Below are 24,333 nucleotides of genomic sequence, written 5' to 3' on the forward strand. Positions count from 1 at the left end.
GGCTCTAGAGGGTTGTCAGTGCCAGGCTGACGTCACCGGCGGGCTGGATCTAGTCGCACACCCTTGCCACAAATCTGAGCGCTGCGCCAGGCCTCCACAGGGCTGGGCGCTGATGGCCGGCACCCGCAACATCAAAGTGGCCCTTCCCTCCAGGGGTGGCCCGCCTCCTTCCCACGGTCCACGGGGCAGCAGGCCACCCAGCACACTCCACTGCGCTGCCCAGGCCTCTGCCTTCACCATAGACAGCGGAGGCACTTCTGCTGGGCAGCAGGGCGGCTCTGGCCCCTGCCCGCCCTCTCACAGCTCCTTCTCCTCGTGCTGGTGGGCAGCTGGTGGCTGAGCCTCCCGGAGCTGCACCCAGCCTGCCTGCCCGCACAGGCCCTAGGCCAGGAGAGCGGCTCCTCCCTGAGCAGTTGTGCAGCAGGGCAGCTACAGCCCCGTTAGGTCCACAATGGCTTTGATAAAGATGGCGTCGTCTCGAACGTAGGAGTTCCTGGCCTCCATCTTGGACACGGGGCAGAAGAGGGGGCAGCCACTGGCAATGTTCATGTCGCTAACTGGCCTCTGGAAGGAGGACGAGGTCACGTCAGGCCTGAAGGCGTCAATCACATGCTCCCGATTGTTCTGGTCCAGCAGCATCAACGTCACCTGAGAGAAGGCAGCCCAGGGCAGGACCAGGCACCAGTGAGCTCCCGAGGCCCACACAGCCCGCCACTCTCTGGCTCCCCGGAGACCCTGGCAGGGGCACAACAGCACACGTCCCGCAGCAGCAGCCACGTCTGGGAATGTGCTGTGTTGAGCCCGGTGTCCACTGATGCCTGGGACCTCAGGCCCGAGTGTGGTGCCGCTGCATGAACGTCACCACGTGCAGCTTCTGACAAGGATGCCCTGCCAGAGGTGAGCGCGTCGCCCCGAGGTGGGCACTTCTGACAAGGACGCCCTGCCAGAGGTGAGCGCGCCGCCCCGAGGTGGGCACTTCTGACAAGGACGCCCTGCCAGAGGTGAGCGCGCCGCCCCGAGGTGGGCACTTTTGCCCTCCACTGACTGCTGGGGTCCAGAGGAAATGACCACCCTCATTCCGCCTCGGACCACCCTCATTCTGCAACCAACGTGGACCCTTGCTTTGAAGTACACTCTCCAGGAGGGTTTCAAACCCTGGTCCTGGGGGTCAGGAAGCCAGCTGCCTAGGTCTAGACCAGCACTTAGCCAGCAAGAAACAGACCTGAAGGCGAGTGCGCCACCGCAGCGCCCACCGTGCCCACCGCACGCGGCCTGACACTGGACACCTGGCCCGGGTGCTCCCAGCCCGAGGACAGGCCCCATACCTTCTGGTTGAAGGGCCACCGCAGGAGAGCATCGTTGGGACCTTTCATGACCACAAAGAAGAGAGACAGGTGTGTTCCCCGCCCGGTGCCGTCGCCATTCAGGTAGACTCGCAGACACATCTTGTAGCCATACCTGCTCGTGTAGAAGGCTGGAGGGGAGAGGGCCGGTGAGGGCGCAGCTCTGTGACCCCGCAGCCCTCCTTCAGAGACACTCATACGAGGAAACGTTAACTCCCAGGGCACAGTAGGAAGCTTGCTTGCTTTCTTTCTCAAACTATACAGTTAGTTGGTAAGAAAACACATTCTTTCTTTTTTTTAAAGTAATGATTAGAAATAGTAATCATTGCACCGGGCGTGGTGGCGCACGCTTGTAATCCCCGTGCTTGGGAGGCAGAGACAGGAGGATCACGCAGGTTGGAAGGCAGCTGCGCTGGCTTAAGAGACCCTGTTTCCAAATTTAAAAAAAGTATAAAATAGGTCTGGGAGTGTAGCCCGGAGGAAGAAAGGTTTCCAGGAACCCCAGTGCCACCAAAAAAAAAAAAAAAAAAAAAAAAGAAATAGTAATTATTATTATTACTTTTGTGGAAGGGGTACTGGTGATGGAACCCAGGGGCATTCTACCTCTGAGCTACATCCCAGCCCTATTTTTTTATTCTTTATTTTGAAACAAGGTCTTCTTCAGTTGCAGAAGGCCTCACCACATAGGTAAGGCTGGCCATGAACCCTCTGCAGCTTAGTCAGACCCTGTTTCAAAATAAAGAATAAAAGCCAGGCGTGGTGGCGCACGATTGTAATCCCAGCATTCAGGAGGCTGAGACAGGAGGATCGCGGTTTGCGGACAGCCTCAGCTACTTAGTGAGGTCCTCTGCAACTCAGTGAGACCCTGTTTCAAAATAAAGAATAAGAAATAGGGCAGGGGCTATGGCTCAGAGGTTGAATGCCCCTGGGTTCCATCCCCAGACCTGCAAAAAAAAGAATAAATAAAAATAAAGAAAGAATAAAATATAGGACTGGTGGTGTAGGTCAGAGGTAGAATGCTCCTGGGGTTCAATCTCCAGTACCCCCCCCACACAAATTACTTTTTTTTTTTTTTTTTGCGGGTCTGGGGATGGAATGCAGGGACATTTGACCTCCGAGCTACAGCTCCTGCCCTATTTTTTATTCTTTATTTTGAAAACAGGTCTCACTAAGTTGCAGAGGGCCTCACTAAGTAGCTGAGGTTGTCCGCGAACCACGATCCTCCAGTCTCAGCTTCTCAAATGCTGGGATTACAAGCGTGCGCCATCACGCCCAGCTTTATTATTTTTATTTTGGTACTACAGATTGAACCCAGGGGTATTCTACCTCCAAGCTACTATTTATTTATTTATTTATTTATTTATTTAATTTTGCGGTACTAGGGATGGAACCCAGGGGCATTCTACCTCTGACCTACACCACCAGTCCTATCTTCTATTCTTTATTTTGAAACAGGGTCTCACTGAGTTGCAAAGGGCTTTGCTCAGTAGCTGAGGCTGTCCGTGAACTGCGATCCTCCGATCTCTACCTAACCAAATGCTGGGATTACAAGCATGCACCACCATACCCCACTTCTTTTTTATTTTGAAACAGGGTCTCACTAAGTTGCTAAGACTGGCCTCAAACTTGTGATCCTCTTGTCTCAGCCCTCCAAATACTGAGATTACAGGCATGCACCACCACATCTGGCTTAAACCTTTCTTCTTAAAGAAGCACTAACACAGCACCCAGCTGGTCCGTCCCTGGAGAATCCTGACAGCTCAGGCCAGATGAACAGCAATGTCCGTCCTCCTGCTGACCCACAGGAGCATGCCTCTGCTGCAGGCTGCGCAGCCTGGGAGCCCACTCTGTGCTCTATGCAAGCCGGAGCCTGGGGGCCGCGTGCCCCACAGAAGCCCTGAGACGCTGGCCCTTCACCCAGGATCATCAGGCTCCACCGCAGAACGAGCCCACCTGCAGAGGGCCTGCTAAGAGGAGCCGCATCCACAGCCCGCAGTGCCCGACAGGCCGCCCGAGAGCATCCCCTCGAGTTTCTAACTTCAACTCAGAGAAGACACACAGTGGCTGTGTTCATCTCTGGGCTTGCTGTGAGATGCCACAGGATGGTGGAGGTGCCTGGCCCGCCTCAGGGCAGGGCCAGCAGTGCCTGGGGTGCCCTGACTCGGGCAGGGACCTCGATCCCCAAGCCTACGGCTACAGCAGCAGGTTCCCAAGTACACACGAAAACAGAGTACTCAAAGGCATCGACAGTAAGCCAAGCAAACGAGCTTGCCAGGGACGAGGCTGACGCGCAGTGCCACCGTGGCTACAGAGGCCTGCGGGACAGGACAGGGTGGTGAGGGCTCGGAAGTGCCCAGAGGGCGGGTCCCGCAGCACGTGGAGAAGCACGATCCAGGCAGAAGGCCCATCACAGAAACAAACCGCAGTGGCCACTGGGGGACCCCTCCCTGCCCTGGACAGCACTCTCCATAGGAGAGCCAGTGCTGTCCTGCCTGTAGGTGGGTTGAAGGGGGAGGGGAAGCGCCCTCACACCCCTGGCTAGCAGCAGGGGCTGGAACCTGAACCTCGGGGTCCACCAGCTCGGCCCGGCACCGAGCCCCTTGCTGTGCTGGCCCGTCCTCCGTCACGCATGTGCGAGTAGCCAGCCTGGCACCAACAGCTCCCTATGCCCAACTCCCATCCGAGGAGCCATGTTGCCTACAAAGCCCTCAGGGAGGTGTGGACGCGGCTGGTGCTGGCTGGGACGTGCCCTGCCCTGCTGCGGACACCCTCCCACATGGCTGGGGGAGAGGACTCGGGCGCTCGCTCTGCAAAGGCACCTGGGGAGAAGATGGCAGGGGTGCGGCCGGCCACCGCTTCCTGGCGCTTCCTGGCAAAATCTGAGATCTTCCAGATAAAGACCCCGTCGTAGGTGGCCGACTCCAGCTCCAGCACCTTCTGCTCCAGGTCGGCCATAGCCAGGTCCTTGAGGCCAATGGTCCTCTCCAGCTGCTGTACCTGCAGGGCCGAGACCACACCCTCTCACCGAGGGCAGTGACCGCCAGAGCCCAGCCCTCCCCAGGTGCTGCCAGTGCCCTGGGCTCGGCTCCTCTTGTCTGTGTCCTCTGGGCATGAGGTGCAGGTCCAAGTCCACAGTGAGGGCCTGGGCCTGTATGCCCAGAGCCGTATGTACTGGGCAATTGGCACTGCCGAGGCCACCCTCCCAGACCAGTGGGAAGCGGCTCCCAGGAGAGCCCTCAAGAACTGAGAATTGCAGGAGCCGTGGCCCAGGCAGAGCTGTGCAGGGTCCTCTGCTGCCGGCTCCAAAGTTCTGGGAACCACTAGACCCGCTGCACACGAACCTTATTACTCAGGGCCTCGATCTTGTCCTGGTCCAGCCGGTGCTGCCGGCTGCAGGCCTCAGCAGTCACGGCCACCCTCTCCACTTCCCGGTTCAGGACGCAGACAATGTTCTCAAAGGTGGCTGTCTTCTGCTCCAGGGTCTGGCACCGCTGCAGCAGCTCCGGCCCCTCCTGGCTCTGGCCCTCCGGGACGGTCTGGGCCTTCAGAAGGCTTTGGACCTCCAGGAGGGAGCTGAGCAGCAGGGCCAGGTGTTCCCGCAGCCGCTGGGCCTCGTGCTCCTGCAGCTCCTCCGCCTCCACCTGCAGACACAGGGCGGGAAGCTCCTGGCATGGCGTCCACGCAGCGCTGGCCAGGAGAGCTGCAGCACGGTGGGCGTTGCTGTGGTGAGGACAGAGGGCCGCCGGATGCAGGCACGCCCAGGAGGCAGCGTCTGGACTCTGCACTTGTATCCTTTCTCGTCTGTGGGTCACTAATCTGTCACTGTCCAAATGTCAGGTACGATTCAAAATTACAAAACTGAAATGACCTACTTTGCTGGGCACGGTGGCGCACGCACACCTGTAGTACCAGCACTCAGGCAGCTGAGGCAGATGGATGCTTGAACCCAGGAGGTCCAGGCCAGCCTGTGCAGCCTAACAAGATTACAACTCAGCACAGAACAAATAAATAAAAAGGGAAAAACTTAAAACTAGTTACCTGCCTGTAATCCCAGTACATTGAAGGCTGAGACAGGAGTGCATGTTGGAGGCCAGCCCCAGCAAAATAGCCAGGCCCTCAGGAACTTACCAAGATTCTGTTTCAAAATAAAAAAAAAATAAAAGAAGGCCGGGGATGTAGCTGAGAGGTAGAATGTCCTGGGTTCAATCCCCAGTATTGCAATAAATAAATAAATAAAGTACACTTGGGAAAACAGTATGGAAGATCCTCAGAAGAATGGGAATGAACCTGCCATGTGATCCAGCAATACCACTTCTGGGTATCTACCCAAAAGAAAGGAAACCAAACTACCAAGCTAATGCATGTGTATCTGTATTCATAGCCATCAACAGACAAGTGGGTTACAAAACTAGGGGATATGTACACAATGGAATTTTACTCAGCCATAAAGAATTTACATAACTTACAGGGAATGGGTGGAACTGGACAACACTATGCTGAGTGAGTTAGTCAAGCATAGAAAGGAAAGTCAGACGCCCTCCATTACATGTGGAAGCCAGGGAGAAAGAGGCACAGGAGGAAGTCCAGATGAAGAAGGAGACCACGGACGAGAATGAGACGGCCTCACTACGGGATGGAGGACAGGGAGAGTCCCTGATGTACACGGGTGTCTACAAGCTGCCACTCACTGAACTAAACATGAGGCAGACGGAGGGAGGGAACGAGGTGGGACTGGGCAAGGCTGGGGGAGAGAAGGGGAGGACGGGGAGGCTGGAGGAGAGAAGGGGAGGACGGGGAGGCTGGGGGAGAGAAGGGGAGGACGACGGAGGGGCTGGAGGAGAGAAGGGGAGGACGGGGAGGCTGGGGGAGAGAAGGGGAGGACGGGGAGGCTGGGGGAGAGAAGGGGAGGACTGGGGAGGCTGGGGGAGAGAAGGGGAGGACTGGGGAGGCTGGGGGAGAGAAGGGGAGGACGGGGGAGGGGCTGGAGGAGAGAAGGGGAGGACGGGGAGGCTGGGGGAGAGAAGGGGAGAATGGGGAGGCTGGGGGAGAGAAGGGGAGGACGGGGAGGCTGGAGGAGAGAAGGGGAGAATGGGGAGGCTGGGGGAGAGAAGGGGAGGACGGGGAGGCTGGAGGAGAGAAGGGGAGGACGATGGAGGGGCTGAAGGAGAGAAGGGGAAGACAGAGAGGCTGGGGGAGAGAAGGGGAGGACTGGGGAGGCTGGGGGAGAGAAGGGGAGAATGGGGAGGCTGGGGGAGAGAAGGGGAGGACGGGGAGGCTGGAGGAGAGAAGGGGAGGACGGGGAGGCTGGAGGAGAGAAGGGGAGGACGGGGAGGCTGGAGGAGAGAAGGGGAGGACGATGGAGGGGCTGAAGGAGAGAAGGGGAAGACAGAGAGGCTGGGGGAGAGAAGGGGAGGACTGGGGAGGCTGGGGGAGAGAAGGGGAGGACGGGGAGGCTGGGGGAGAGAAGGGGAGGACTGGGGAGGCTGGAGGAGAGAAGGGGAGGACGGGGAGGCTGGGGGAGAGAAGGGGAGGATGACGGAGGGGCTGGAGGAGAGAAGGGGAAGACAGAGAGGCTGGGGGAGAGAAGGGGAGGACGGGGAGGCTGGGGGAGAGAAGGGGAGAACGGGGGAGGCTGGGGGAGAGAAGGGGAGGACGATGGAGGGGCTGGAGGAGAGAAGGGGAGGACGGGGAGGCTGGGGGAGAGAAGGGGAGAACGGGGGAGGCTGGGGGAGAGAAGGGGAGGACGATGGAGGGGCTGGAGGAGAGAAGGGGAGGACGGGGAGGCTGGGGGAGAGAAGGGGAGGACGGGGAGGCTGGAGGAGAGAAGGGGAGGACGGGGAGGCTGGGGGAGAGAAGGGGAGGATGACGGAGGGGCTGGAGGAGAGAAGGGGAAGACAGAGAGGCTGGGGGAGAGAAGGGGAGGACTGGGGAGGCTGGGGGAGAGAAGGGGAGAACGGGGGAGGCTGGGGGAGAGAAGGGGAGGACGATGGAGGGGCTGGAGGAGAGAAGGGGAGGACGGGGAGGCTGGGGGAGAGAAGGGGAGGACGGGGAGGCTGGAGGAGAGAAGGGGAGGACGGGGAGGCTGGGGGAGAGAAGGGGAGGACGGGGAGGCTGGGGGAGAGAAGGGGAGGACGGGGAGGCTGGAGGAGAGAAGGGGAGGACGGGGAGGCTGGAGGAGAGAAGGGGAGGACGGGGAGGCTGGAAACTGGAGGAGAGAAGGGGAGGACGGGGGAGGCTGGAGGAGAGAAGGGGAGGACGAGGAGGCTGGAGAAGGGAAGGACAAGGAGGCTGGGGGAGAGAAGGGGAGGACTGGGGAGGCTGGGGGAGAGAAGGGGAGGACGGAGAGACTGGAGACTAGAGGAGAGAAGGGGAAGACGGGGAGGCTGGAGGCGAGCTGTGTGTGTGGTTCTGTCATCTTAAACTCCATTAAGATGTATGACTAAATGCACCAATAAATTTTTTTTTATTTTTTGGTACTGGGGTTCCTGGAAGCCCTTCTGCCTCTGGGCTACACCCCCAGACCTATTTTATTTTTGGAAACAGGGTCTCTTAAGCCAGCGCGACTGGCTTCGAACCTGCAAGATCCTCCTATCTCCGCCTCCCAAGCGCGGGAACTACAAGCATGTGCCACCACGCCCGGCTCAATAAAAATTTTTTTAAATATTAAAAAGTCAAAAAGAACGGAGCCCACAATGTGCCTCGTTGAGGAGACAGCACTGCCGTCCCTCCGGGCATGGGTGTGGGCCCAGGCGTGGGGGAGGTGCCCCTCAGCACCTGGCCAGCGGGGCCATCCGGGTCTTCAACTCCGTGCCACGTCTGCCCTGAGCTAGAGGCCCTTGACTCACTACTGGGTCTGCGTATGGTGACCACGTAAGAGGCCAGAGACAGGCTGGGCAGCAGTGGTGCTGGCCGGCGCAGGTGCAGGTGGTGGCTTCTAAAAGCACCCGGCAGGGAGCCGGCCACCATCCTTCACCATCACAGAAGACACAGAAGCCGCCGCCGCGGGTTCCGTAATGGGTCGCCAGGCAAGCTCAGTCTCCAGTGCCCACCGTGAGCCCTGTGAAGGAAGCTCCACAGTCCAGCACCGGCGGCCTCGGCTGGCAGGCCGCCTGTCCCCAGCCTCCCGTCACGCACGTGCCCAGGCTATCTCCTGTGCAGGCACGCCATGAGGCCACTCAGCAGTCTGGACTTCAAGGGCTCCCAGTGTACAGAGGAAGAGGGAAGAGAAAGCCAGGCAGAGCCAGGGCCTCAGGGTGAGAATGAAACGGAAGGAGTGTGAGTGCAGCTGGGTCCACGAGGGGCCCAGAGTCTGTAGGTCAGGCCTGGGAAACGAGCTGCAGTCAAAGCCAGGCCAGTGACCAGGAGGGAGGTCAGAGGCCACGGGGACGAGTCACCAGCCAGGGCACGCAGAGAGGCGGGGCCAGGAGCAAGGACGTGCCCCCACCTGGCTGCCGCGGCAACAGGCTGGAGCAGGCAGCAGCCACGGAGGCGCTGAGGAGCCAGGGCTGCGTCCAGTGCGAGGTGAGGACAGGGAGGCGGGACAGCCAGAGGAGCCACGGGCCGCCAGGAGCCGGCCTCCCACGGCCTGGACCTGAGCGTGCCTGAGCGGGAGGCCCTGGGTCCTGCGCACTCCTCTCTCCTCCGGGTGAGGAGAGCCAGCCACAGTAAGTGAGCATGTCCCCAACACCCAGGGAGGCGCGTGCCGGGCGGACACGTGCTGAGCACTACCACCGCGAGGCTCGTGGCCGGGGCTGGAGGAGCTGTGTGGAGGCGAAGGGAAGACCATGTCCAGGATGAAGGACAGACCACCCAGGCACTCACCGCCGACCCTCAGACTCACAGTGTCAGGGCAGCCAACGGCGTGGAATCTGCAGAGAGCCTGGCGCTTGCCACACAACCTCACGTGGTCCTGAAACTGGAGGGGAGAGGGGTAAAGTCACAGGGGCCGCCATTCCTCAGTCCTGCCCACCACCGCCTCGCCCCGACCAAGAAACTACCGACTGGCACAGTCACTGCCAGCCCTCCCCACCCGGCCCCTGTTGTTTTCACTGTGTACGGTACTGGGAGGGCGCCCGGGGCATTCGACCTGAGCCGCTCCGTCAGCCCTAAAGGCTTTGTTGCCGAAGCGGTATCGGCTAGGTGGCCAAGTCTAGCTACCCTGCTAAGTGCAGTCCGCAGTCCTCCAACTCAGCCTCCCCGCCACTAGGATTACAGGCATGCGCCACCACCCTCAGCTGCTCCTGATTCTCGGACACACTAAAACTTGGTCTATCTCCACGCCGTGTGCACACTACAAGCTGAGGCGGCAAGAGCGCCTGGGGGCCTGTGCAGAGCCCAGTTTGTGTCCACAAGGAGGCCGCGCCACCCAGAGTACATGAGGAAAGCCGGGCCCACAGGAACCCAGTGTCTACTAGCACCAGCAGGTGAGGGCTGGAGCCAGCTGGCCAGCGTGCAGCCGGCAGCCAGGCGGGGTGAAGAGCCACGAGACCAAGGTTGCCGGGACCAGAGCACTCTGCAGAGGAGACGCGGGCCTGGCACGGGAACACCGTAGGAAAGCACGTTCTCTCCACACAGAGCAAGCGCCCCCGGCCGTCACGCTGTACTTTTAAGGAGGACGTGCGAGCAGGACACACTCAGCTTCAGGCACCTCTGCGCGGCTACAGGGCCGGGGCCAGGCCAAGTCCAGCCAGCTGCCCCAGAGCAGGGCGTGTGGACAGAGGGCCAGTCCCACCCGAGAGCCGTGGCTTGCCATCACCCGCCGTCGGCACCAGTGGCAGATACATCACCACGGACAGAGGCCCAGTGGTCGCCTTCTGCCTCCAGCTGCACTGGCCAGCAGGCGATGACCAGGCCCGAGCCCGTCAAGAAGAAAGGCACCACGAGAGACGGGGCTGCGGTGGGGACAAGGAGACTGCTCTAGTAGACCCAGCAAGCTCAGCTTCGGGTTGTAACTGTCATACAATCTAAGAAAAGTCAGGCCAACAAGACAAAACCCTCATCTTGAAAGAGATCTGAGGCAAGTGAATGACCCGTACAAGTGAGTGACATGACACAGAGAGACTCACTCCCACTGAGCTCAACATGGTACCGGAGCCGCCACTCTCAGTAAGATCTCAGCCTGCCAGGAACTGGGATTACAGGAGTGCACACCCGGTTACAAACAGAAAATTTTAAAAGAAGGAGAAAGCAGGGTGTTGGTGGTGCACACTTGTAATCCCAGTACAAAGGATGCTGAGACAGGAAGCTTGAATACAGGTTCAAGACTGGCCTCAGTAACTTAGCAAGACCATTCAAAATAAAATAAATAAATAAAAAAGACTGAGGCCAGGCGTGGTGGTGCACACTTGAAACCTCAGTACTTGGGAGGCTAAGACAGGAGGATCACAGGTTCACAGCCCTATATAGCTACTTAGTGAGGCCCTCTGCAATTTAGTGAGACTGTTTCAAAATAAAGAATAAAAAATAGTGCTGGGGGTATAGCTTGGAGGTAGAATGTCGCTGGGTTCAATTCCTAGTACTGCAAAAATAAAATAAAAATTAAAAAGAACCAGACATGGTGGTGCACGCTTGTAATCCCAGCATTTTGGAGGCTGAGACAGGAGGATCACGGTTCATGGACGGCCTCAGCTACTTAGTGAGGTTATTTGCAACTCAGTGAGACCCTGTTTCAAAAATAAAGAATAAAACATAGGGCTGGGGGTGTAGGTCAGAGGTAGGATGCCCCTGGGTTCCATCCCCAGTACCACAAAAATAAAAATAACAGAGGGAGGAAGTGCCCAGCAGACCCACGGGGCACTGGGCGGCCGTCCTCCATCATGAAAGCACAGCCAAAGGGCCGGTCCTGGCCGCTCAGGAGCAACCACACCAGGTGGGGTAGGGCTGCACAGCCACCCACTGGGCAGCCTCGAGGGGGAGTCTGAGCCTCACTGCCAGCTCCCACGCCAGTTCTGACCTGCAAAGGGCAAGTGAAACCTTGAAGGCCGCAGCCAAAGCCACGGGGAGACACGGGGGGCTGCTGGATGGAGTGGGAAGACCCCATCACAGCCGCACCCGGTCAGGACTTGGGCCATGACCTGTACTTCAACGGACACGGCGAGAAGGGCCGGCAGGCACAGGCCGAAGGCCCATGTGAGCAGGCGGGCGCGCAGCCTGCAGCCCCGTGCTGCCACCAGGCACACACCGCGACTCCAGTGCCACCGCGGTTGCGCGAGGGTCCACTGCAGGCACCCCCCCGGCTCTCCCTGGGATGAGGGTCCTCCTCAGAGAGGCTGTGAAGTGCCCTGGTCTCCACACGCTCACACTTTTGTTATCATGGCAGGCTAGAGGATCCCTCTCCACGCCCAAGTATCTTGCTGCAAATAGCAAGCTCAAGGCCAGGCGTGGTGGTGCACGTGGGGCACACCTGGAATCCTAGTACTTTGGAGGCTGACAAAAGAGGACTGCAGGCTTCAGACCAGCCTCAGGAATACAGACTCTCAGCAAACCAGTGAGACTGTTTCAAAACAAAAAGTAAATAAATAAGGATTGGGATATAGCTCAGAGGAAGAATACCCCTGGATTCAACACACACACACACACACACACACACGCACGCACGCACGCACGCACGCACACACACCAGCTCAATACCACCATTTCCCACCAGCCCCTGGGAGGTAATGACAACCTTTTTTTTTTTTTGGATCCTACCTCTGAGCTACACCCGCAGCTGTTTTTGTGTATGTGTTTTTGGTACTGTGGGTTGAACCCAGGGACTTTCTACTTCTGAGCTAAAACCAACCTCAGCACTATTTTTTTTTTTTTTTTGCAGATCTGGGGATGGACCCCAGGGGCATTCTACCTTTGAGCTACACCCCCTGCCCTATTTTTTATTCTTTATTTTGAAACAGGGTCTCACTAAGTTGTGAAGGGCCCCACTAAATAGCTGAGGCTGTCCACAAACCATGATCCTCCAGTCTCAGTCTCCTGAATGCTCAGATTACAAGCGTGTACCACCACCCCCGGCTCTATTTTTTTATTTTAAAACAGTCTCAGAGCCGGGCATGGTGGCACACGCTTGTAATCCCCGCGCTTGGGAGGCTGAGACAGGAGGATCGCACGGGTTCGAAGCCAGTCTCAGCTACTTAGTGAGGCTCTCAGCAACTTAGTGAGACCCTGTTTCCAAATAAAATATAAAAAAGGTCTGGGAGTATAGCCCGGAGGTAGAAAGCCTCTGGGTTCCACCTCCAGTACCACCCAAAAAAAAAAAAAAAAAAAAAAAAAAAAAAAAACAGAGTCTCAGCTGGGCATGGTGGAACACGCTTGTGCTTGTATTCCCCGCGCTTGTCAGGCTGAGACAGGAGGATCGCACAGGTTCGAAGCCAGCCTCAGCTACTTAGTGAGGCTCTCAGGAACTTAATAAGACCCTGTTTCCAAATAAAGTATAAAATAGGTCTGGGAGTATAGGCCGGAGGTAGAAAAGCCTCTGGGTGCCACAGAAAAAAAAACAAAAAACAAAAAAACGGGTCTCACTAAGTTGTGGAGGGCTTCATGAGGTTGCTGAGGCTGGCCACAAGTCTTCAGTGCAGTCCTGTTTCAGCCTCCCAAGTGCTGGGATTATAGACATATGCCACCATGCCTGCCTGGCTTTTATTTATTTATTGGTGGTACTGTGTATTGAACCCAGGGGCATTCTATCTCTGAGCTCTACCCCCAGCCCTATTTTTTTTTTTTAAACAGGTCTCACTAAGTTGTAAAGGGCTTCACAAGTTGCTGAGCCTGGCCACAAGCCTCCAGTCCAGTCCTGTCTCAGCTTCCCAAGTGCTGAGATTACAGGCATGCACCACCATGCCCAGCTTCCCGGATACTTATTTTTTATTTTGAAATAGGATCTCAGCCGGGCGTGGTGGCACACGCTTGTAATCCCAGCACTTGGGAGGCTGAGACAGGAGGATCATACAGGTTCGAAGCCAGCCTCAGCTACTTAGTGCGCCTCTCAGCAACCTAGTGAGACCTAGTTTCCACATAAAGTATAAAATAGGTCTGGGATTATAGCCCAGAGGTAGAAAAGACCCTGGGTTCCACCCCCAGGACCACAGTAAAAGAAAAAAAGAAAAGAAATAGGGTATCACTAAGATGCTGAGGGTCTGGCTAAGTTGCTGAGGCCGGCCTTTTCCAACCTGTGATTTTCCTATCTTAGCCTCTTAAATATTGAGATTATAGGCGTATATCACTGTACCCAGTACATAAAGTAATGAAAACTTTATGCCGGGCATTCGGGGAGCAGAGACAGGAGGATCGTGGTTCTCAGACAGCCTCAGCTACTTAAGCCCTTCACAACTCAGTGAAACTGTTTCAAACATAAAAAGGACTGGCTGGGCGTAGTGGCGCACACTTGTGATCCCCACACTTGGGAAGGGGAGACAGAAGGCTCGCGCAGATTCGAAGCCAGCTGCGCTGGCTGAAGAGACCCTGTTTCCAAATTAAAAAGGATAAAAATAGGTCTAGGAGTGTAGCCCGAAAGTAGAAGGGTTTCCAGGAACCCCAGTACCACCAAAATATATATATGACTAAAAAATAGGGCTGGGGGTGTAACTCGGAAGTAGAATGCCTCGGTTCCATCCCTAGTACCGCAAATTTTAAAAAAGCTTTAATGTTTAATTTTCAGAATAATTAAGATGTGAGCTGGGCTAGATAGAGCCCGTTGGTAGAACATTTGCCTAGCATACATGAGGCCCTGGGTTCATTCCCGAAGCTCAGGGAAAGAGTAAAAAGAGTGACTTGCCCAGAAGTAATGATTTCTGAGGGAGGGTGAAGCCCTGGCCAGCCCAGGTGGCCGTGCCCTTCCTGTAGGCCGTGACAGGGAAGCTTTCTGTCGCCGTCCCCCTGGGCACAAGGCCATGAGCCACCCCATACCACGCCTCCAGGCTGCACCCACAGTCCTTAGGGGCAAGACTGCCTCACCTTCTTCCGAGGGATCTTCTTGCCACAGACATCGCAGGTCAAGGGGAACTTGGGGCAGGCCTCGTGGTGCGCCTGTGAAGAGACAGTCTGCAGTGTTAGGAGAGGGCAGCACCCACACGGCACAAGGCAGGGCCGGGCACGCCGGGCTTCTTCACACTTTGCTGAGAGCCCCGACACTGGGCAGCACCTGCAGCCCCCCACCCCTCATCCCTGCTCTGCTGGCTCAGCACGGGGAGGCGCAGGCCCCTGCACAGGCAGGAAGGGCCAGCACAGCTGTGCCAGGGCAGCGAGTGAGCCAGGAGGCTGAGGCCCGCTTAGTCCCGGGCTGGGGCAGAGCCTCCAGGAGACCTGATGTGCAAATGCCTGGGCGGGAGTCCTAAGAACCGCCCATCGAGCAGGAAGCATCTCAGGAGAGCTCAGCTGGACCCTGACTCCAATAAGCCAACGTGAGGGCCGCCTCTAGAGGAGTGCAGGCAGGACAGCAGTGACGAGTCACTGCGGAGGAGTTGTTTTGTTTTTGCAGTGCTGGGGATGGAACCCGGGGGCACTGTACCTCTGAGCTACATCCACAGCCCTACTTTTTACTCTTTATTGGAAAACAGGGTCTCACCGAGTTGCAAAGAGCCTAAGTAGCTGAGGCTGGCTGCGAACCTGCCAACCTCCTGTCTCAGCCTCTCAAGTACTGGGATTTATTCTTTATTTTGAAAGCATCTCACTAAGTCATGGAGGTCCTAAGTAGCTGAGGCTGTCCAGGAATCCACAATCCTCCCGTCTCTGTCTCTCAAGCACTGGGATTACAAGTGTGCACCACCCTGCCAGGCTACTGCTGAGTTTCATTTTATTTATTTATCTTTTTGTGGTATTGGGATGGAACCCAGGGGCATTCTACTTCCCATCTACACCCCCAGGCCTATTGTTTCATCCTTTATTTTGGAACAGGGTCTCAGACTTGCAGAGGGCCTCACTAAGTAGCTGAGGCTGGACTCAAACCACGACCCTTCTGTCTCAGCCTCTCAAGTGCTGGGATCACAAGTGTGCACCACACACCTGGCCACTGCTGAGTTTTAGATGTGGTCTGCGCAAGTGCCTCCCGCAGGACCCTGTGTTGAAAGCACCTATGAAGGCTATGCAGGTTACGAGTGGAGAATGGAACCTTCCAGGTGGGTCTGGGGAGACCCACAGGCTGCTTGGGGTGCACCTCGAAGGGGTGAGCCCAGCCCCTTCCGCTTCCCCTTCCACCTCCCAGCTATGAGAACTAAGTTCTCTGGAGCTGAAAGCCCGTCTCCATAGCTGACGGTGTAACAGTGTGCTGCAGCTCTGTGCACCTCGGAAGCACATCCTGAGCTCTCTGGGCTGGCAGGCGCCAGCCATGCTCCTGCTCACTCCAGGGTCCGGGGCCTGCGTGCCTGGACGCCCCACACTGGCATCCCCTCCAGGCCCAGTTCCACCAGGAGCCCTCCACCTCGCCTCATGGCTTCCAAAAAGGCTGAGGCCAGGAGGCGGCAGAAGGAGTGAAAGCCCCCACGCACCTCCAGGTCGGCGCGGGCGCAGGGTAACTGGCAGTGGCGGCAGCTCAGGCTCCTCTCGGGGCACTCCTGCTCAGCGTGGCGCTCCTTCTCGCCCAGGCGGACCAGGCCTCTGCACGCGGGACACTCGACCAGCAGGAACGGGCAGAGCCCTTCGTGGCAGCTCTGGTGGCACAAGGAGGCATGAGCAGAGCGCAGACCTCCCGCCCTCCCGCAGGTCCCGCCAGCTCCTGGGCTCCGCAGTACACAGGCAGGCCGGGGCCAGCGCCTGCCCGCCCCATGCCCACAACCACACACCAGGGCCACGGAGCCTTCCCTGTAGACTGAGCCGAGGGGCGCGCCATGAAGCTGGTCTCTGGGTGGACAGTGGCCCTAGGCCCCCAGCCCTGCCCCTCTGGACAGCTGAGCTCCAGGGCCTGAGCGCAGGCCAGGCCCCGCTATGCCCACAAACGCCCCTTCACTGGGACCGTGGGCACAGAAGAACTAGAGAAGGCGTGCTCCACCGGAGACACGAGCAGTCAGAAGCAGCCCCGCAGCCGGGCGTGGTGGCGCACGCTTGTAATCCCCGCGCTTGGGAGGCGGAGACAGGAGGATCGCGCAGGTTCGAAGCCAGCCCCACGCGCTGGCTTAGGAGACCCTGTTTCCAAAATGAAAATGTAAAAATAGGTCTGGGAGTGTAGCCCGGAGGTAGAAGGGCTTCCAGGAACCCCAGTACCACCAAAAAAAAAAAAAAAAAAAAAAAAAAGAAGCAGCCCCGCTCCTCACCAAGCGCCGGCGGGGCAGAGGCTGCCACGCGGGTCTCCTGTGTGTGTGTGCTGTGGAGACGCCCAGAGCCACCCCCGCCACAGCCTGTCTCATCTCCCTTTGTAACCAGGCCACAGTAGGTTTCTAAGGCTGCTCTCAAACCGATCCTCCTATCTCAGCCTCCAGAATGCTGGGATTATAGGTATGTTCCACCGTCCCTGGCCTTACTTTTTATTTTGAAACAAGGTTTTGCTAAGTTGCTGAGGTGAACCTTGAACCTGTGCTCTTCCTGGCTCAGCCTCCTGAGTACTGGGATGGCAGCAGTGGCTGGCACGGGCTGTTCTAAGTGCACAGATGTACCTCTGAAGAGACTGCCGGTGTGAGGAAACGGGCCAGGGGCCAGACAGAGGGCGAACAACAAAGGGCCCGCGTGCTCCCAGCACACTGAGAGCCTCCCACAAGCCTGCAAGAACATGAGCACAATGAGCCCGAGTTGGTGGACCATGAACACCGGACTGCATCGCCCAGAGATCCGAGACGGGGAGGGCCGCAGGTGCGCTCGATAGGGCCCAGCAGGAGGCCTGCAGAGGGCCCCAAGGAGAGCCAGGCCAAGGCCCCGGAGCAGGACTTCAGACGTTAGGACTACCCTCGTAGAGGCCAGATGGAGAGCTGTCAAGCCGCGCTGTCACCTGCACACAGGATGAGGGGCTGAGGAAGCCACTGCAGTAACAGGCCTAGAGTGGGCCCGGGAGGTGGCGCCAGAGGTGGGCGGGATCCTGGTTGTGCCTGGGGGGCCGAGTGGGCTGCAGCAAAGCCAGCAGGGTGTGCTGGTGAGAACAGAGAGAAGCCCGGCAGGCTGCAGCCAAGACCCAGCCACAGGAGGCCGAGAGCAGCACCGATGCCGATGCCGCCTCAGAGCAGTGCGCCTCGGCGGCACGCAGGCCAAAAACATCACCTTGGAGGCGCCTTCCTGGCATTGGGGCATCCTGGCCATCCTAAGGGCACCATGGCGCTGAGCCCGGGGCCAGAGGAGCACAGTAGCCACCACCGTCCACTCACAGACCCCTCCCCTTCTCAGGGGACAGGCTCCAGTGAGCACCGCCTCCTCCCTGCCCAGCCCCTGGCCACCCTTCTCCTCAGGTCCAGCACTCGGGGCCTCGCATGGTGGAGCCTGCACTGCTGCCAGGTGAGGGGAGACTGACGTGGAAGAGGCCACGAGAGGCAGTCCTGTGCGGCTGGCAGAGCCGCCTGGACGCCCTGGGGAAGGCCCTCGCTCAGGCCCGGGAGGCCACTGTCTCAGGGGCAGCAGCTGCGGTGCTCTCAGAGACAGGGGACAGGGCTGGGCACAGGCAAGCTGCAGCCGGGGTGTCGGGGCCTCACAGGTGGGGACGCACAGGGGACCAGCACGCCGGCCACAGCTGCCTCCTCTCCAAGGCGATGCCTTTGCCCACGTGCTGCCTGGAGCGCCCCCCGTGCCGCGTGCCCCGTGCCCGCCTGTTCTCCGCCCTGCCGCCCTGGGAGCTGGCTGCAGCGCCCACTGTACTACAGGCTCTTGGAGTGGGAGACTGGAGAGAGCAAGAGACATGGGAGAGGAGACCGCAGAGACAGACACACAGACACACAGACAGACAGACAGAGACTAGGGACTGAGCCCAGAGCATTCTCCCTCTGACCAACACCCAGCCCTGAGGGCCCTCAGTGCTGAGGCTGGCGGGAAGCTGTCGTCCTCCTGTCTCCGTCTCCCAAGTACGAGGGTTACGTGTGTGCACCACCGTGCCCGGCTTTGAGCAAGTTTTCTCTTAATTATCTCAATAGGTTCCTTTATCTATAGAACTGCAAGAGGACAATGGGATTACGTAATTGTTCCTTCTTTTCTACAATAAGCTTAGTTACCTGTTAGTCATCTGACAGTCTTGAATATGTTCATAATTGAAATTGGATATAATAATTATATATCATTTAGTAAATCTAAGGAAAACTACATCATGAAAAAAGAACAAAATGAAAACCGATTTTAAAACCAAATACGAACCAGTTTTGGTTTCTAATTGGTTCACATGTGAAAATCACCCACTAAGCCACTTCATTAGCGTTTGAGTACTTCCCTTATCAAGGGCTGTAAGTTTAAAGATAAAGACTTGCCTTCCAGTAATAAAATTGTATTTTGTTTTGCAAATTGCAAACTTATTTTGACTCTTCTGATACTTTTGTTGGTGCATTAGTCTCACTTGCTGGCATGGTTCACAGTGACGCGTGCGCACACACTCACACACCCCGCAGCCCCCCACCGGCCGGGCTTTTGAGGCCTTTCCAGTCAGAAGAGGCAAGGTGGCACCACAAAGGGCAAACAGCCAAAGGCTAAGTGGGATTTTTCTCTATTTCCCAAGTTTTCCAAAGAATTCAGACTACCAAGAAAAAAGAGCCTTTAGCCTCAGTGCTGGATTTCACGTTAACAGCCAACAAGCGCCAAGCAAGCAGAGGTGGGCTGGGGGAAGGAGAGGCGGCGAGGCTGCAGAGGTGGCACCGACCGCCCCGCACACGGGTGACAGGCGCGGAGGCTCCAGGAGATGGCCCAGCCCGCCACCGGGAGCAGCCAGGGCCGCCCCGCCCACACGACCCAACCAGCTCCTCTCAGGGACTTTCCAGCCCGTTCAAAGGGCAGCCAGGGACTTTCCGCAGCCCCAGAGCCCCGGGCCGCGAGGCGCCGGCCGGCCTGGCTGCAGGCCCTAGCTTCCGCACAGGCCCACACTGCGGCTCACCTTCCCCGCCAGCCACAGGCCTGGAGGTGGCAGAGACTAGAGGACCCCAGAACCCGCAGAGCCTGGGGTGCTGTTTCACACAAAGCCCCAACACGCCCTGGGCACCAAGGCACACAGCATCGCAACTGCTGCCACACACACTGACCCCAAACCTCCCAGCACCACCCGCTCAGGAGACCGGCCTCGCATCACCTAGCGGGCCATCTCCACACACACAGCCCCGGGCAATGGCTTTACTCTGGGGAAGCACGCAGCCCCTGTGACTGGCCTCAACCATGCCAGGAAGGACGGTGCAGCCAGAGCTGCTCTCCTGGCAAAACCGAGCTCAGAGCCCAAACTAGAGTTGATCAAGAAACAGGAGGGAGGGATGGGGTGGCTCAGTGGGCAGTACTGCTTAGCACCACAAGGCCCTGGATCTGAGCCCCAGCAACAAAATAACAAACGAATGAATGAATGAGGGAGCTGGGCGGTGGCACACACTCACTCTCACTGGGAATCCTAGTCCTTGGGAAGCTAAGACAATAGAACTGCAAGTGTGTGGCCATCCTCAGCAATTTACAGGGACCCTCAGCAACTTAGGTCAACTATTTCAAAATAAAAAGTGACAGGGCTGGGGGTATAGCTCAGAGGTAGAATGCCCCTGGGCTCAATGCCCAGTACCCCAAACAAAACCCCATAGGACGTATAGCCAGGCACACATGGCGAACCCGCCAAGAACCAGGATCCCACTTCCTCCAGGGTCCGCCACCAAGACGTCTCCGTGGGCCCTGACCCTGCAGCCCTGCGCTGGGAGCTCCCTGCACGCGGGAAAGCCAGCGTTCTGAGCCAACTGCCCGGGGCTGGGGAGGCTGCATGGAGGTGCCTCCCCACAGTGAACTTCCAATGTACTGCCTTGCTCCCACCAAACCACCACAGCCCCCACGCCACCCCACCCCGGTCTACTGCCTGGTTCACGGACATGGTGACTCTAGGGACCTGACCCGAATGGAGTCCTCTGACTGGCTTCCTCAACTCAGACGACGTCACTAACTTCTGTCCTGTCACGGCAGGCGTCACAGTCTCCTTCCTGAAGGCTGGGTAGTATATATCCCACGGTACTGGGATCTCCTGTTGTCTGTCTGTCATCTGTCAACGGACATTTAGGATGCTTGTACCTTTTGGCACTGTGAACAGTGCTACTCTGTGAATATTTCTGGACAAGACTACTGAACATATTAATTTGTGTGTGTGGGGGGGGGGATGGATACTGGGGATTAAACTCAGTAGGGGCACTCTACCAGTAAGCTACACCCCCAGCTGCTCTTATTCTTTGAAACAGGATCTCACTAAGTTGGTGAGGCTGCCCTCAAACTTGCAACCCTCCTGTCTTTGCCTCCCAAGCAATGGTATTACAGGTGTACACCAACACTCCCAACTCAAACATATAAATTTTTTTTTGAAGAGCCGGGCGTGGTGGCGCACGATTGTAATCCCAGCACTCGGGAGGCTGAGACCAGAGGATGGGGGTTCGCGGACAGCCTCAGCTACTTAGCGAGGCCCTTCGCAACTCAGTGGGACTCTGTTTCAAAAAATAAAAAGACTAAAACATAGAGCTGGGGTTGTGGCTCAGAGGTAGAATGCCCTGGGTTCCATCCCTAGTACCAAAAAAATCTTTTGGGGAAGGCATTTAGATGGGAAAGATTGAGCGACGGTGGCCGGGACGCCCGGCCGGCTCCGGCCCGTCTCACTTCCACACTGCAGATCCAGCTGCGGAGGCTAAAGCGGCGTGAGGGCCACTGAGCCGCGACCCCGATGCAGCCCACCTCTCCTGCTCAGGCGAAGCGCACCCGGCCAGGCACCGCTGCCGCTTGCCACTAGCCGACGCCGTCTGGGACCACAGGAAGAGCGCGCCCATTTCAGTGTCGATGCAATCCACAAGAAACCTTCGCAGACACGGGGCACAAAGCCCCACCGAGCTCAGATGCTGTAGTTTCCGAAGCCAAATATGACCTCCGTGACTAGAAATCAGCCGCCGAGGCAAACAAAGCTAGCACGGCACTAGGGCTTCACACACTGGATCTCTACCCCTCACCCCACCACAGGGGACAGCGCCCAACTGTGGAGACGGAGGAACCAAGGCAGAGAGGGAACGCCCCTGCTGCTCCCTTCTGCAGGCCTGTGCCGGCACAATCAGGTCTCTCTCTTTCTGTGGTGTTGGGGGTTGAGCCCAGGGGCATTTGACCTCCAAGCTCTACCCACAAGTCCTTTTTTTTTTTTGGTGGTACTGGGGGTGGAACCCAGGGGCTTTCTACCTCGGGGCTATACTCCCAGACTTTTTTTTTTTTTTTTTTTTTTGCGGATCTGGGGATGGAACCAAGGGGCATTTGATTTCCAAGCTACATCTCCTGCCCTAATTCTTATTTTTTATTCTGAAACAGGGTCTCACTAAGTTGCAGAGGGCCTCACTAAGTAGCTGAGGCTGTCCGCGAACCACAATCCTCCGGTCTCAGCCTCCCGAATGCTGGGGTTTCAAGCGTGCGCCACCACGCCCGGCTTCAGACCTATTTTATATGTTATTTGGAAACAGGTTCTCACTAAGTTACTGAGAGCCTCACTAATTAGCTGACAGCCTCCCAAGTGCGGAGATTACAAGTGTGTGCCACCACACCCAGCCCTATTTCACTTTTGATTTGGAAGTACGGTCTTGCTCAGTTGCCGAGACTGGCTTCAGACCTGCAATCTGCCTGTCTCAGCCTCCCAATTTATAGTGCTGGGATTACAAGTGTGCACCACCACGCTCAGCTCAATTTGGGTTTTGTTTTGTGTGTGTGTGTGTGGGGGGGGTACTGGGGATGGAACTCAGGGGCTTTCTATCTCCGGGTTACACTCCCAGACCTATTTTCTATTTTATTTGGAAACGGTCTCACTGAGTTGCTGAGAGCCTCACTAAGTAGCTGAGGCTGGCTTCGAACCTGTGCGATCCTCCTGTCTCAGCCTCCCAAGTGCTGGGATTCCAGGCGTGTGGCGCCACGCCCAGCTCAATTTGGGTTTCTAATGGATTTCCTAAGGAGCAGTTACACCTCCTCGTACTCACGGGGGCTCCAATCCCAGCAGGGGTGGAGCACTGCGGGGTTAGAACTAGCCTGGGGAGGAGCAGCCTGGCCCGCGGAGCGCCAGCCACCAGACCACTCCAGGTCCCTGGCACAGCCTGCCCTTGTACCTCATACTCCTTCAGGGTCCCCTTCCAGGTACACCCATCGCTGGGACAGACGGCTGGCAGGCTCTCCACCTCCCTGCGGGCGGCGTTATCAGGGAAAGCCTGGAAAGGGGGAAGAGCCCAGGTGAGCCCTGCAGCACCCACTGACCCCTGCTGGTGGTCAAGCTGTGAGCCAAGGCCCACAGCTCCGGGCCCTGAGGAACAGCGGGTGCCTGAGGACCAGGACCAGCTGCCGCTGCACGCCAACCTCTGCAGCCCGGACGCTGCCCCTGCCCAGGGCAAATCTGGCTTCTAAAGTCTCATTCTGCCACTGGGGTTAATGCCCAATCAACTTCTGCCCAGCAATTTTACCTTCAAGGCACTGTACTTACCGAACTGGTTTCTAAAATAGAAATGCCTTCTTCATATATGCCCTCGTGAACACAGGCAGCGCAGTTCTGCGGCCCGGAGCTGGTGGGGACGGAGGAAAACAAACTACTGAGAACGCTGCGCGAGGAGGAGCCGAGTGCCGTGCAGCGCCAACAGCCACGCCGCGCCGCACTCCTAAACGTCCTCACCTCGGTGAAGTGGGAGGCACAGGTCAACTGTTCAGTAAATAAGACCGCCAACAAGTGAGAAGGTTCCAACCCGAGGGGCATGCAAGGCCTGGCCCGAGGCTGATTACTCCTCTGTGCACAAGGCACTTGCTCTCTGCAAAGGGGACACCCAAAGGTGTGTGCTCCAGACACGGCACGGCTCGCCCTCGCAGCCCCAGGCAGCCACCACTGGGAGTGGGGCGGGGCGGAGCAGCGAGCCCGCACACCCAGAGCAATCCAGGGAGCCTGGAGCCCGTCATTCTCCAGTGCTCACAGTACTGACACCAAGAGCAACAGGCAGCCCGAAGCATACACGTTCGTTCGTTCGTTCATTCATTCATTCATTCATTCATTCGGCAGTACTGGAGATAGAACCCAGGGGCATTCTATTTCCAAGCTACAACTCCAGCCCTATTTGTTATTCTTTATTTTGAAACAGGGTCTCACTGAATTACAAAGGGCCTTACTAAGTAGTAGCTGAGGCTGTCCTCAAACCACAATCCTCCTGTCTCAGCCTCCCAAATGCTAGGATTACAAGTGTGCGCCAACACACCCAGCTTTGTGATCACCATTTTTAAGTGATTAACTTTAATCTCTTGGTTTGCACTAAGCTTCTGGAATCCAGACAGGATGGATAATGGGAGCCACCACATTGGATAGCACAAGTCAAACACCTGCACCCCACCACAGGCGGCGGCGGTCCGGCCGTGCGCACCTGAGGATGCTGGTCAGACAGAATGAGCAGTAGCGATGGCCACACTGGGCCTGGAAGGGCCTCCGGAGGATGTTTCTGCAGGCAGAGCACAGGTACTTGGCTTCCAGCTTGGTCCCCAGGAGGGTCTTGGAGAAGCCGGGCTGTAGCAGGTCTAGTGAGCCAGGGGGGGTCACGCTGGCTGTAGCCATGAGCACTGTAATCTGCACACGTCACGAAACCCTGAGGAAGAATAAGGACCGTGTCACACTCAAATGCAGAGTAACCCTCTGGAGGGAAAATGAAGGCAATGGGCGTGCCAACGGCGGGGTGATCTATGACAGAGGACCAAGAAGAAGACTTCAGCTCAGAGGAGCCTCGGGACAGGCGAGCCCAAGCTCCAGCTACAAACACAGGGCCTGTGGACCAGCAAGGCGATGGCCACATGCTGCCATGCACAGACAGCAATGCGGGTCGTGTGTGCACGGTACTGGAGCTTGGGCCCAGGGGCGTTCTACCTCTAAACTGCACCCCAGCTTATTTTTTGTGGTCCTGGG

General features: G+C 57.4%; 1 protein-coding gene across 2 annotated transcripts; it reads right to left on the minus strand.

Moving 5' to 3' along the window:
* Nucleotides 1–429: 429 nt before the first annotated feature.
* TRAF2 (TNF receptor associated factor 2) lies at nt 430–23,988 on the minus strand (the record flags this gene model as incomplete). 2 transcript variants are annotated; one of them, XM_080709277.1, is made up of 10 exons in its annotated part: nt 430–648; nt 1,326–1,474; nt 4,163–4,334; nt 4,679–4,984; nt 9,184–9,258; nt 14,286–14,357; nt 15,815–15,976; nt 22,514–22,612; nt 22,882–22,960; nt 23,801–23,988. In XM_080709277.1, 10 exons carry the CDS (start codon nt 23,986–23,988, stop codon nt 430–432), a joined length of 1,521 nt encoding a protein of 506 aa, XP_080565403.1. The 2 variants fall into 2 exon arrangements, with proteins under 2 accessions (XP_080565403.1, XP_080565402.1); XM_080709276.1 differs by having other exon boundaries at nt 22,882–22,996; nt 23,792–23,988.
* Nucleotides 23,989–24,333: the final 345 nt, after the last annotated feature.

This window comes from Muscardinus avellanarius (assembly GCF_963383645.1).
Source record: "Muscardinus avellanarius genome assembly, chromosome: 13".
Classification (NCBI taxonomy): domain Eukaryota; kingdom Metazoa; phylum Chordata; class Mammalia; order Rodentia; family Gliridae; genus Muscardinus; species Muscardinus avellanarius.